Source organism: Macaca mulatta, chromosome 1 (assembly GCF_049350105.2).
Source record: "Macaca mulatta isolate MMU2019108-1 chromosome 1, T2T-MMU8v2.0, whole genome shotgun sequence".
In the NCBI taxonomy this organism is placed as follows: Eukaryota; Metazoa; Chordata; class Mammalia; order Primates; family Cercopithecidae; genus Macaca; species Macaca mulatta.
This window is the reverse complement of record NC_133406.1, coordinates 12,593,101-12,607,839: the sequence shown is the minus strand read 5'-3', so window position 1 is coordinate 12,607,839 and position 14,739 is coordinate 12,593,101. Positions and strand designations below refer to the sequence as shown.

General features: G+C 45.4%; 1 protein-coding gene, 1 long non-coding RNA gene and 1 pseudogene across 3 annotated transcripts in view; 2 read left to right on the top strand and 1 right to left on the bottom strand.

The window, feature by feature from the left end:
* The window catches only part of EDARADD (EDAR associated death domain), an 86,529-nt gene extending 75,431 nt beyond the window's left edge, over positions 1–11,098 (top strand). For both annotated transcript variants that reach the window (XM_001099801.5, XM_015126982.3), the window contains exon 6: positions 8,267–11,098. In XM_001099801.5, the coding sequence (XP_001099801.3) occupies positions 8,267–8,649 (383 nt within the window). In that variant the 3' untranslated portion in view covers positions 8,650–11,098. The remainder of the gene's footprint in view (positions 1–8,266) is intronic.
* LOC114678800 (uncharacterized) lies at positions 6,229–8,868 on the bottom strand. Its single transcript, XR_013416000.1, has 3 exons — positions 8,366–8,868; positions 7,327–7,407; positions 6,229–6,964 (listed from the first exon to the last, which is right to left on the bottom strand). It is a non-coding gene; the product is annotated as an uncharacterized LOC114678800 (long non-coding RNA).
* LOC717728 (alpha-enolase pseudogene) lies at positions 9,342–10,470 on the top strand (annotated as a pseudogene).
* Positions 11,099–14,739: the final 3,641 nt, after the last annotated feature.

The following is a 14,739-nucleotide window of genomic DNA, read 5'->3' as shown; positions in this document are numbered from 1 at the left end:
TCAAGCCCTGAGGAAGTTGGAGCATTGGGATTTGAAGAGCACCATCCCAAAAGACCCAGAATCACCCAGGATGATTTGGGATTATGCTTGTCAAGGACTCAGGGCAGGGCTACCATACGTTAGGCACAAGAATTTTGATAGTGATAATTACTGTGTTAATTGTCACTTCATCATGACAGTTACTCTGATGACAAGGAACCTGGCCGTTCTTCACCTGACAAATGTTTTCTTCGTTTGAGCCACTGCTCAAACTAGACTGACCAAGAGTAGACCTTCGGGGCTTTGGCCTTTAAAACAGGAAGTCAACATAAATGACTTGACGTGGCTTCATTCTTGCTTTGCACCAGTGGAAAATATACAGGTCAAGAGTCAAAACATGGCAAATGGGGATCCCAATTATTAGCGAATCTAAGTGAATTTTTATGTATAATTAATTTTTCAACAACCCTCTCTTCTCCTCAAACCTAGAATTAATCCATCTTTTGTATTTTAAGGCCAATTCTGCAGTATTTTCCATCAGTATCTATTTACTGCTAGCAGATATCAGCTACATTCTTTCTCCTTTAGTAGAAGTTCCCTCTTTAGGTATTAAGATTCATTAAGCGACAATAACAAATCTACTTTGTCCCCCAGGGACAATACACAGTTCTCATTCATTTGTTCATTTAGCAGATAATTTTTGAATTTCCACTGTATAGCAACCCTGGGCTTGTTATTTGAGAAGCATCAAATAATAATCTCATTTTTTGACTGGGTGCGATGGCTCACACCTGTAATCCCAGCACTTCGGGAGGCCAAGGCAGGTGGATCACTTGAGGTTGGGCATTTGAGACCAGCCTGGCCAACATGGTGAAACCCTGTCTCTATTAAAAATACAAAAATTAGACGGGCGTGGTAGCAGGCGCCTGTCATCCCAGCTACTCGGGAGGGTGAGGCAGGAGAATCGCTTGAACCTGGGAGGCAGAGCTTGCAGTGAGCCAAGATCGCCCCATTGCACTCCAGCCTGGGCAATAAGAGCGAGACTCCGTCTCAAAAATAAAATAAAATAAATAATCTCGTTTTTCTCCATTTCTGATAAGGATTTATTTGGTCCGAAGTCTTTCTCTCCCCTCTCTAAGGCATTACCCAGTTTAACCTTTCATGTATAATATATATGATAGTAATTTAAAGTATAGCAGAACAAAATGTATTTGATAGGAACAAACCTTGTTTGCTCTGTGTTAAGTCCTCCAGAGAGCTAATTAGAGTTTGTAATTCTAAAAGGCAGCTATAGATTCATTTATATTAGCAGTCCATGTAGATTCCAATTAAGGAAATGGTTTGTCACTTGTGTTATTGAAAACACACACAGGGCGAGCGCGGTGGCTCATGCTGGTAATCTCAGCGCTTTGGGAGGCTGAGGCAGGCAGATCATGAGGTCAGGAGTTTGAGATCAGCCTGGCCAACATGGTGAAACCCCGTCTCTACTACAAATCCAAAAAAAATTAGCTGGGAGTAGTGGCAGGCGCCTGTAATTTCAGCTAGGTCGGAATGCTGAGGTGGGAGAATCGCTTGAACCCAGGAGGTGGAGGTTGCAGTGAGCCGAGATGGCACCATTGCACTCCAGCTTGGGCAACAAGGGCAAGACTCCATCTCAAAAAAAAGAAAGAAAACACACACAAACAAAAACTTTAGTAGATCTTTTGGCATATCATTTTTTAAAATAAACTGATAATGGTCGATATGATTGTTCAAAGAAATAAGAGCTTTTCATACACTCAGTTTAAAGGAACTTTCTAGACCAGGCGTGGTGGCCCATGCCTGTAATCCCAGCATTTTGGGAGGCCGAGGCGGGTAGATCACCTGAGGTAAAGAGTTCAAGATCAGCCTGGCCAACGTGGTGAAACCCTAAAAGTTTTAAAACCCTAAAACCCTTTAGTCTCTACTAAAAAAATACAAAAATTAGCCGGGCATGGTGGCTGGTGCCTGTAATCTCAGCAACGCGGGAGGCTGAGGCAGGAGAATGGTTGGAACCTGGGAGGCAGAAGTTGCAGTGAGCTGAGATCGTGCCATTGCACTCCAGCCCGAGCTGACAACAGCGACACTGTCTCAAAAATAAATAAATAAATAAATAAATAAAGGAGCCTGACAGAAACTTTCTGATGTTTTTTCCTTCTTGACGGTAACATTGCCAACACTAACTCTTACAAAGACAAGACAAGAAAGGGAACTTGAGACACCATTACATATAATTCTGGACCTAGCAGTTTAAATCCTTATTTTTTTATGACATTAAAAAATGTCTATTTTAGGCCAGGCACAGTGGCTCACACCTGTAATCCCAGCACTTTGGGAGGCGGAGGGAGGTGGATTGCTTCAGCCCAGGAGTTCAAGACCAGCCTGGGGAGCATTGTGAGACCCCTGTCCCTACAACAGTTTTTTTTTTTTTTTGAGATGGAGTTTTGCTCATGTTGCCCAGGCTGGAGTGCAGTGGCATGGTCTCAACTCACCGCAACCTCTGCCTCCCAGGTTTAAGCAATTCTCCTGCCTCAGCCTCCCAAGTAGTTGGGATGACAGGCATGTGCCACTATGCCCAGTTAATTTTTGTATTTTTAGTAGAGATGGGGTTTCTCCATGTTGGTCAGACTGGTCTCGAACTCCCAACCTCAGGTGATCTGCCCCCCTCGGCCTCCTAAAGTACTGGGATTACAAGCATGAGCCATATCGCCCAGCCTACAGAAAGTTTTAAAAAATCAAAAAATTAGTTGGGTATGGTGGTGCATGCCAACTACTCGGGAGGCTGAGGCAGGAGGATTGCTTGAGCCCATGAGGTGGAGGCTACAGTGAGCCATGGTTGCAGCACTGCACTCCAACCTGGGCCACAGAGCAAGACCCTGTCTCAAAAATGCATATAGTATTCAAATAAACACAATAATTATAGAAAATTGGAAAATATCCATAAGCAAAAAAAAAAATTAGTCACCTGTGTTCTCATCACCCAGAATTAACCATTGTTAACATTTTTGTTATAGATCCTTCCAAACTTTTCTCCATGCTTGTGATTGTATTTATAATACATGATTTACAGGGATATAAATGAATTATTTGTCATTATAAGAACTGTATTATAGCCAGGCACAGTGGCTCACGCCTGTAATCCCAGTACTTTGGGAGGCCACAGTGAGCGGATAATGAGGTCAGGAGATCGAGACCATCCTGGCTAACACAGTGAAACTCCATCTCTACTAAAAATATAAAAAATTACCCGGGCCTGGTGGCGGGCGCCTGTAGTCCCAGCTACTCGGGAGGCTGAGGCAGGAGCGGAGATGCCTGTCTGTTCTCAGGATTTTAAGGTGTTGCATGGAAATAAGAAAACCGTACAGTATTTCTCACTACAAGGCGGGGTCAGGAGATGCAAACAAAATGATGTGGGGGTTCCAAGTGAGGTGGAATTCCAGACAGCGGCCGGGAAGACTTCATGGAAAGGGGGAATCCGAGTGGGTTTTCTAGGATGGGTAGAGTCCATTAGAGGAAGGGAAGTGCCATAGAGGAAGTTCGGTGAGAAGGAGAGGGAAGGCATTCTGATCATGAAGGAAACACTGAAAACGGCATGGAGATAGAAAAAGATACGGCCTGATTTTTTAACCTACCACTTTTTAAGAACCTTTAAAAAGAGATTTTTAAAACGAATACTTGGCGCTGACAAAGGGGAAATGACTGGGCGTGGTGGTTCACACCTGTAATCTCGGCACACTGGGAGGCCAAGAGGGGAGATCACCTGAGGTCAGGAGTTTGAGACCAGCCTGGCCAACATGGTGAAACTCCACCTCTACTAAAAATATAGAAATTAGACGAGTGTGATGGCGGGTGCCTGAAATCCCAACTACTCAGGAGGCTGAGGCAGGAGAATTGCTTGAACTCAAGAGGCAGAGGTTGCTGTGAGCTGAGATTGTGCCACTGCACTCCAGCCTGGATGACAGGACGAGACTGTCTCAAAAAAAGAAAAAAAAGAAAGAAAAGAAAAAAATTCATACTGTAAACTGGTACAGCCTTTCTTTCTGGAGAGCAATTTGGGGCACATGCACCAGTAGCCTTAGAAGGCTCATTCTTTTGACTTAATTATCCTGTTAGTGGTGAGATGATTAAAGATGCGGCCAAAATTTATGTGAAAGGTATGCATCACATCTTCACTCAGTCAGGAGAATTGGGGAAAACCCTAACCGTTAATAGTTTATCCAAAATTCATATATATATAATATATACGTGTATATATGTGTATATATATGTATTATGTATGTGTGTACATATACGTATTCTATATGTGTATATATGTATTATATGTGTGTATTATATATTATATACATATATACATATTATATGTGTATTATATGTGTGTGTGTATATATATACACACGTGTGTGTGTGTGTGTGTGTATATATTCCAAATTTTCTACACTGAGATTAGATTAGGGATTTTGTTTTGTTTTTTGAGACAATCCCACTCTGTTACCCAGGCTGGAATGCAATGGCACAGTCATAGTTCATTATAACTTGGAACTCTGGGTTCAAGCAATCCTCCTGCCTCAGCCTCCCAAGCAGCTGGGACTGCAGGTGCACACCATCACACTCAGCCAATTTTTAAATTTTTTTTGTGGAGATGGAGGTCTTGCTGTGTTGCCCAGGCTCATCTTGAACTTCTGGCCTTAAGCAATCTTCCTGCCTCAGTTTCCCAAAGCACTGGAACTGTGGGCAGAAGCCACTGTACCCAGCCAGTTTTTTTTTTTTTTAATTAAATTAAACTTTAAAAAAGAAAATGCAGGGAATTGAGTAGTCCAGTTTGGTTCAGCACAAGTTATATTGAGGCAGTCATGGAAAATAAAACAGGAAGAGAGCATGGGGAGCATGGAGTGGAAGGCTGGGACTTGGTAACTGGACAGATACAGAAAAGAAAGTCTAAGCACCCCAGCGAAGCTTAAGTGTACATAGGGAAGTTCAGGTATTCTTAAAAGGTGCACAGAGAGAATTTTTGGGTTTTTTGAGACAGGGTCTCACTTTGTTGCCCAGGTTGGATGGCAGCGGGGCAGTCACGGCTCACTGCCGCCTCAACCTCCTAAGCTCAAGCAATCCGCTCACCTCAGCCTCCCACGAAGCTGAGACCACAGGCATGTGCCAGCACACCCGGCTAATTTTTAGGTTTTTTTTTTGAGACAGGGTTCCACTATGTTGCACTGGCTGATTTCGAACTATTGGGCTCAAGTGATCCTCCTGCCTCAGCCTTCCAAATTGCTGGGATTACAGGTGTGAGCCACTGTGACTGGCCAGGGAGAAATTTTTTTTTCCCAGGGTGCTTTTTACTTTTTATTTTTTAATTTCCATAGTTTATTGAGGAATAGGTGGTATTTGGTTACATGAGTAAGTTCTTTAGTGGTGATTTATGAGATTTTGGTGCACCCATAACCCGAGCAGTATACACTGCACCCGATTTGTATATTTTATCCTTCACCCCCTTCCCACCTTTTCCCCCTGAGTCCCCAAAGTCTATTGTATCATTCTTATGCCTTTGCATCCTCATAGCTTAACTTCCACTTATGAGTGAGAACATACGATGTTTGGTTTTCCATTCCTGAGTTACTTCACTTAGAACAATAGTCTTACTGGGCACGGTGGCTCACGCCTGTAATCCCAGCACTTTGGGAGTCTGAGGTGGGCAGATCACAAGGTTGGGAGAACAAGACCATCCTGGCTAACACGGTGAAACCCTGTCTCTACTAAAAATACAAAAAATTAGCCAGGCGTGATGGCGGGCGCCTGTAGTCCCAGCTACTCGGAAGGCTGAGGCAGGAGAATGGCGTGAACCCGGGAGGCGGAGCTTGCAGTGAGCCGAGTTCGCACCACTGCACTCCAGCCTGGGCGACAGAGCGAGACTCCATCTCAAAAAAAAAAGAATAATAGTCTCGAATTCCATCCAGGTTACTGCAAATGCCATTAATTAATTCCTTTTTATGGATAAATAGTATTTCATCATATATATATAAAATCAATGAGTGGATAAAGAAAATGTGATATATATATCACATTTATCACATATATCATATATATATATCACATTTTCTTTATCCACTCATTGATTTTCATGTAGTTCTAATCGTAGAATTCATACATTTTTTTCTATCCTGCATTTTTCCCATAACATCACAAACATTTTCTAGGTTGCCATATTGTCTTCATAGTTACTTAAATAATATTCCATCAAGTAGTACAATCATTTATTTCACAAGTCCCCTAACTTTAGACATTTTGGTTGTTTTTGAAACTCAATAATGTAAATAACACCGTGATAACAATGTTTATGTAAATGTGTATTTTGGATTATCTCCTTAGGATGGATTCCCAGGAGTTACATTAATAGGTCAAAGAGTATGAGCATATTTTCATGGCTCTTGTTTTACTGCCTTTGAATTTCCACTGGCCTCAAGATTGCTGGTTTGCTCCCTTATGATCACCAGAGTTACTCCCTCTGTCCAAATTCTTTACCTTCCCAAACTAGGAAGGCCATGACTCAACGTCATATATATAGTAAAGGCTATTATAACCTTCCCCAGAATTTTCCAAGCCAGTGGCCTTTCCAAGCAAAGTGGCCTTTGGCTATTAAAATCTGAATTCAGAGGGCTCGTGAGACTCAGTGTTGTTGTAGAATTTAAGCTGCTTAATTTGCCATGTTGTTTAGACACCACTTAATACTTTATTACAAATGACTTGTCCACACCTCTCACCTACAAACTTTGTCCTCCTACTAACATGCCTCCTGCTCGTCAAATGAGGCTACAGTTGAGTCTTTAAGATTCAGTAGGAAGGCGGCTCTTCCTCTGGTGTGGGCGCATGCTCTTCATGCTGAAGCTCAGCTGAAAAGCCTCCTGCTGGGTTTTCCGCCTCTTTCCCTCCCACTGCACACACCCCAGGGTGTTGGCGCCACTTCAAAGGGAGCCTATGGGTGAAGAAAGCACAGGTAAAGGCAGGGGGCTGATAAGGGGGCCGTAAATTTAAAAAGTAAGATTTCTGGCACTATCAACTATCGCTTGTTTTCAAATATGCATATGGAGTGGATATTCCAGTTTTCATGTCTGCATTTTTTTTTTTTTTTTTTAAAAAAGACCTTTCAAAGAAGTGTGCAGTTTTGTACATGCTGACATGGTGTGTTTGGTGTTAAACTGTCAGGGCTGACTGGTCACTTGGAAGGGGCAAGGGCTGAGGTGCATGCAGGTGTGGGCTGGTTACTCACGGGCACTGCATGCAGGTGTGGGCTGGTTACTCACGGGCACTGCATGCAGGTGTGGGCTGGTTACTCACGGGCACTGCAGACCTTTGTGCCTCAGGGAGCGTTCTGTTTGCTGGAGCCCTTGTTCTGGCCAGCAGTGTCACAGATGCACACTGTAAGACATAGACAGTCTTGGAAAGAAAGGCTTTAAAAATTCCTACTCCTTCCAGCAAAGCAACCCACCTTTGGCTATGAAGAATAACACAGCCAAGTGCAGTGGCTCATGCCTGTAATCCCAGCACTTTGGGAGGTCAAGCTGGGCAGATCACTTGAGCCTAGGAGTTCAAGATCAGCCTGGGAAACATGGTGAAACCCCATCTCTACCAAAAAAATAGCCAGGTTTGGTGGTACGTGCCTATAGTCCCAGGTACTCGGGAGGCTGAGGTGGGAGGATCACCTGAGCCTGGAAGGTGGAGGTTGCAGTGAGCCAAGATCATGCCACTGCACTGCAGCCTGAGCAACAGGGTGACACCCTGTATCAAGAAAAAAAAAAGAAAAGAAAAGAAAAGAAAAAAAGAGTAACACATTATTAGAAATGAGCATTCTTAGGCCAGGCACAGCGGCTCACACCTGTAATCCCAGCACTTTGGGAGGCCGAGGCAGGCAGATCACGAAGTCAGGAGATCAAGACTATCCTGGCTAACACGGTGAAACCCCGTCTCTACTAAAAATACAAAAAATTAGCCAAGCGCGGTGGCAGCGCCTGTAGTCCCAGCTACTCAGGAGGCTGAGGCAGGAGAATGGCATGAACCCGGGAGGCGGAGCTTGCAGTGAGCTGAGATCACGCCACTACACTCCAGCCTGGGCAACAGAGCGAGACTCCATCTCAAAAAAAAAAAAAGAAATGAGAATTCTGAAATAGTCTTCCATATGATGCTTTTGACAATTCAGCAGGAACATAAAGGATGTAAGAAATGAATGCATATGTTAGGCCTCTTGTTGACCTGTGGACTAAATTGTTTCTCCCTGCAGAGATCAGCAAGGACAACTCCTGCAAAGAAAATTGTACTTGTTCCTCCTGCTTGCTCCGGGCCCCCACCATCAGTGACTTGCTCAATGATCAGGACTTACTAGATGTGATCAGGATAAAGCTGGATCCGTGTCACCCAACGGTGAAAAACTGGAGGAATTTTGCAAGCAAATGGGGGATGTCCTATGATGAATTGTGCTTCCTGGAGCAGAGGCCACAGAGCCCCACCTTGGAGTTCCTGCTGCGGAACAGTCAGAGGACGGTGGGCCAGCTGATGGAGCTCTGCAGGCTCTACCACAGGGCCGACGTGGAGAAGGTTCTGCGCAGGTGGGTGGACGAGGAGTGGCCCAAGCGGGAGCGTGGAGACCCCTCCAGGCACTTCTAGAGCTCTTCTTCTTCCTTCATTGGCCTCCCCGGACGTTGACACAACCACAGGTGAAGAAGGAATGTGAATCTGTTCTTTTGTAGGAATTTAGTATAAGGACGTGGAACGGTGGACACTGGTTTTCCCCAAAGCTGGTAGTTTTGTGGAGGGGTAGCTTGTTTCGGTGGTGGATCTCTGTTTGTTTAGTTTTGCACATCTGTTTTAATTTAATATTCAAATCTGGAATTAGGAAAGCATATTTTCTAGTATCTGCTAAGGGCCAAAGTCCTGCAGTCGGAATGGATTCATGCCATGATGAAAATAAAATTATCCTCTCCCTGAAATACGGCTAAAGATTTAAATAGGTCCTGAGACTGCTGATAGGCCCAGACATACCCACAGCACTATATGTAACATCTCTTCCTGATCAGTGCCATTCCCACGGTTTCAAAGCAAACAGCAATGAGGAGCGCTCACCTCAGTGTCTGCAGCACCCTCCACGTCTCTCCTAGGCGACGAGACCCAGTGGCTAGAAATTCACCACATCTATTCTCAAGATCCATGCCAGGGAGATCTTTGACTCTTGTGGGAATCCCACTATTGAGGTTGATCTCTTGACCTCAAAAAGTCTCTTCAGAGCTGCTGTGCCCAGTGGTGCTTCAACTGGTATCTGTGCGGTCCTAGAACTCCAGGACAATAATAAGACTCACCGTATGGGGAAGGGTGTCTCAAAGGCTGTTGCGTACATCAATAAAACTATTGCACCTGCCCTGGTTAGAAAAAAACTGAACGTCACAGAACAAGAGAAGATTGACCAACTGATGATCGAGATGGATGGAACAGAAAATAAATCTCAATTTGTGGGAACGCTATTCTGGGGTTTCCCTCGCCGCCTGCAAAGCTGGCGCTGTTGTGAAGGGGGTTCCCCTGTACCACCACATTGCCGACTTGCCTGGCAACCCCAAAGTCGTCTTGCCAGTCCTGGTGTTCAGTGTCATCAATGGCATTTCTCATGCTGGCAACAAGCTGGCCATGCAGGAGTTCATGGTCCTCCCAGTCGGTGTGGCAAACTTCAGGAAGCCATGCCCAGTGGAGCAGAGGTTTACCACAACCTGAAGAATGTCATCAAGGAGAAATAAGGGAAAGATGCCACCAGCATGGGGGATCGAGGCGCATTTGCTGCCAACATCCTGGAGAATAAAGAAGGCCTGGAGCTGCTGAAGCTGCGATTGGGAAGGCTGGCTACACTGATAAGGTGATCATCGGCATGGACACAGCGGCCTCCGACTTCTTCAGGTCTGGGAAGTATGACCTGGAATTCAGGTCTCCCGATGACCCTATAAGGTACCTCTCACCTAACCATCTGGCTGATCGGTCCAAGTCCTGCATCAAAAACTACCCAGTGGTGTCTGTCAAAGATCCCTTTGACCAGGATGACTGGGGAGCTTGGCAGAAGTTCACGGCCAGTGCAGGAATCCAGGTAGTGAGGGATGGTCTCACAGTGACCAGCCCAAAGAGGACGGCCGAGGCGGTGAGTGAGAAGGCGTGCAGCTGCCTCCTGCTCAAAGTGAACCAGATTTGCTCCATGACTGAGTCCCTCCGGGCGTGCAAGCTGGCCCAGGCCAGTGGTTGGGGTGTCATGGTGTCTCATCGTTCTGGGGAGACTGAAAATACTTTCATTGCTGACCTGGTGGTGGGGCTGTGCCCTGGCAGCTCAAGACTGGTGCCCCTTGCTGATCTGAGCGCTTGGCCAAGTACAACCAGCTCCTCAGAACTGAAGAGGAGCTTGGCAGCAAGGCTAAGTTTGCTGGCAGGAACTTCAGAAACCCCCCGGCCAACTAAGCTGTGGGCAGGCAAGCCCTTCAGTCACCTGGTGGCTAATTAGACCCTCCCCTCGTGTCAGCTCGGGCAGCCGAAGGCCCCTGACCAACGTTTGTAGGGGCCGCTGCTAGTGAGCTCCCCTCGCCCACCGCCGTGGAGTTTGCACCGCTTCTTTAGAACTTCTACAGAAGCAGGTTGCAGTGAGCCGAGATCATGCCACTGCACTCCAGTCTGGTGACAGAGCGAGACTCCATCTCAAAAAAAAAAAAAAAAAGAACTTCTACAGAAGCCAAGCTCCCTGGAGCCCTGTTGGCAACTCTAACTTTGCGGTCATGTAATTGGCCCAAATCATTGTTTTTCTCGCCTCACTTTCCACCAAGTGTCTGGAGCCACGTGACCCTCCGGTGTCATCTCCAGGGTGGCCACAGGCAAGATCCCCAGTGATTTTGTGCTCAAAGTAAAAAGCCTCAGTGACTCATGAGAAAAAAGAAAAAAAAAAAAAACAACAGCAATGAGAAGTGACCCTGTCTTGTTGGTTTATTACTTTTTTTGTTATAAAGTACTTTGGTGAATTAACAGGATGCTGTTACTCTTGAGAACACCTGCCCCATCTTTTTTATGCAAATATGTTTACAATATGTGGACTATCAGTAATGTCATTTGCTCAAATATTTTTTAAAGACCTGCAGAAACTGATGGTTATTGGGAAAACAGTCAGGAAGCAGCGAGGTAATCAAGGCCATGGGAATAGTGTTTGACAAAGAGAGTACTCCAAATCCCCTTTGGTTACTCAGGACTTTAAAAAAGAGAGTACTCCATCACACCTGTAATCCCAGCACTTTGGGAGGCCGAGGCGGGTGGATCATGAGGTCAGGAGATCGAGACCATCCTGGCTAACATGGTGAAACCCCATCTCTACTGAAAATACAAAAAATTAGCCGGGCGTCATGGCATGCGCCTATAGTCCCAGCTACTTGGGAGGCTGAGGCTTGAAACCAGGAGGCGGAGCTTGCAGTGAGCAGAGATCGCACCACTGCACTCCAGCCTGGGCAACAGTGTGAGACTCTGTCTCAAAAAAAAAAAAAAAAAAAAAAAAAAGAGGACTCCAAATCCCCTTTGGTTACCCGGGACTTTAAAAAATGTAATGTGATAGTTAGGCTGGGCGTGGGTGCTCATGCCTGTAATCCCAGCACTTTCAGAGGCGGAGGTGGGTGGATCACTTGAGGTCAGGAGTTTGAGACCAGCCTGGCCAACATGGCAAAACCCCGTCTCTACCAAAAATACAAAAATCAGCCAGGCGTCGTGGCAGGCGCCTGTAATCCCAGCTCCTTGGGAAATTGAGGCACTAGAATTGCTTGAACCCAGGAGGCAGAGGTTGCAGTGAGCCGAGATCATGCCACTGCACTCCAGCCTAGGCAACAGAGCGAGACTGCATCTCAAAAAAAAAAAAAAAATTGTAATAATAATAATAATTTAATGTAATATTTACTTTTTCATTCTTTGTGTAAGGCTGAGTGCTTCACCCCTAAAATAAAGCTCAGTTAAGAAATAAATGAAAATCCAGTAACCTATTGGTGAAATGTAACCACTTCCAGCTTCTACTAGCCCAGCTTAAAACAGTACCTCATCACACTACACAGCGGTTTAGCCAAGAAGAGGGAGTCTTCATGTGGACGCTGGGAGGGACGGGATTCCTTCAAATCCAAACTTTAAAGGATTTTAAACAAATGAAACATTTGGTTCAAATTTGTTATTGGAAAGATCAGATTTTCTAGGTAATTTGGGGGAGAAAAGATAAAAGGCAAAGCCTTGCTTTGACAATTCCATGAAAGTGCTATTTGGTTTTGGTTATGGGCTTAGAAAATTGAGACACTTAGTTCAATTTGGAAGGATTCTGTGTAAGTCCCTGATTAAAATAAGCAAAAATGATGAATAACACTGATTCAGTACAACCGAAAGATTAGGATTAACTCAAAAGAAAGTTATTTTCTAAACCACCATGTTTTTTTCCACTGACAATTACAGTGGTTTTCATTAGGTTGCTAGCACATGAAGTCAGCCTCACCATCAATTGTAAACTCTACACCAGCAAAATCTATTATAGAGACATACTTATCACTTCTGATTTAGTGCTCATCTCACCCAGCTCATCTTCTCTTGTCAGATTTATGAGATAAATGTCAGATTTATCACCAGATATATTGAAATTAACAGCCAGTAATAAAATGTTGAGATTTTAAAAAATAGATTCTTTGGCAAATTGGTGTCCAGTGAGGCAATTATTAAACATTTTTGTCAGCCAGGTTCCGGGCACTGTACAGAAGCCGTTAGGAGTTCTCGCCATCTACGAATTGGATTTGATGTATCACATTCTCATTAAACTACGTGTGACACATTCTCATTTATTAGCCCAGAGTTTACTGCGGGGAAATGGAAGAGGACATTCCTTTTTTACCTGTTAGAGAAGTGGGATTTGAAAGGCTGTGGTTGTTTAGTGTTGGTGGTAGCAGACCCCAGCAGTCTGATGCGCTGCACCACTTCTGTCCTGCCACCGCCTGGGGATGCAAAGAATGGATCTCAGGGTGACAATCTTCTTGCGCACGACTGCCTGGCCAAGTGCCTCCAGAAAGCTCCTTCCTTCCCCCATCTCCACCCAGGCCCACTTGTCGCCTGAGCCTAACACCAGCCTGCACAGTCTGTGGCCACCATACAGGCAGTGGGAGAGGGAAGGGGGAGGAGGGTGAGAGGAAAACCCCTTTCTATACCTCTCCTCACCTGTTCTTTCCTCCTCCCACCTCTGGGCCTCCACCCCCCACAAACAGAGACAGAAAAGATGGAAGAACAGGTGGGACCTGCACCCCCCTCCAAAGCCTTCATCCTGGTGGAGGGGGATGGGAAGCTTTATCTCATTTCAAGAGACTCCTCCACCTCAGACTGACAAAGGGGCAGAGGCCTGGCAAGAAGAAAGGGCAGCCTGGGGAAGAAGGGCATTGAAATAGCACCTGCGGCTGGGCACGGTGGCTCATGCCTGTAATTTCAGCACTTTGGGAGGCCGAGGCAGGTGGATCACGAGGTCAGGAGTTCAAGACCAGCCTGGCCAAGACAGTGAGACCCCGTCTCTACTAAAAATACAAAAATTAGCCAGGCATGATAGCAGGTGCCTGTAATCCCAGTTACTTGGAAGGCTGAGACAGGCAACTGCTTGAACCGGGGAGGCGGAGGTTGCAGTGAGCTGAGATTGTGCCACTGCACTACAGCCTGTGCGACAGAGTGAGACTCCGTCTCAAAAGACAAAAACAGAAATAGCACCCGCCCCCACCCCCTGCCCGCCCTCCTTCCCGCCCCCATCCTGTCCTAGTCTTCACTCAAGTCCTCCGCTCAGAGGAAGCCCTGCTCTACTGAAAGCCACAGGGCCACTCTCGGTGGCCTGGGACAGCAGCCCAAGAAGTGGGCTTCTAACTCCCTCCGAAGGGCCACAGCAGCAAGCATAAATAAAAATTGTAAAATGATCTTAAATTCTAAATTTAAAATTTGGAAAATTTAGTGAGCACAGCTTCTAGGGGGCATGTTTCCAAAATTCCAACCACAAAAGTGCAGTCTCAAAACCGACTGTAAACTGAACGTACCATCTTATCTGAAACACAGCTATTGTTCACAAGTGTCAGTGGAACTTTCCTTCCTTGAGACGGATCAAAAATGTCAAGCAAGATGACATTTGCTGATTTGCAGGGTTCAGGCAGATAAGATACAGGCAGAGTTGAGTGTGTGCCTTTATCATTAAATTCAGGAATAACAGGAAAAACAAGAAAAACATAGGATCACAGGGTACCTCCCACTTGTCTCATTTGGTATCATTATTTCCAGAGTCCCGATTGCTAGTCATGTCTAACACTGGGTTTATCATCATCTCGTTGCTAGCATGGCTAGGAAAGCTTTGAACACCCTTATAGTTCTGTTTTAATTCCTATTAAAATTGCATGGGGAAGTTCCAAGGTGGAGGAATTTTCTTTCTTTTCTTTTCTTTTCTTTTTTTTTGTAAAAGGCGAGTTGGCTGGGGGCAGTGGCTTACGCCTGTGATCCCAGCACTTTGGGAGGCCAAGGCGGATGGATCACCTGAGGTCAGGAGTTCAAGACAAGCCTGGCCAACATAGTGAAACCCCATCTTTACTACTAAAAATACAAAATTAGCTGGGTATGGTGGTGTGCACCTATAGTCCCAGCTCCTGGGAAGGCTGAGACAGGAGAATCACTTGAATCCGGGAGACAGCAGTGAGCCGAGATCGCGCACTG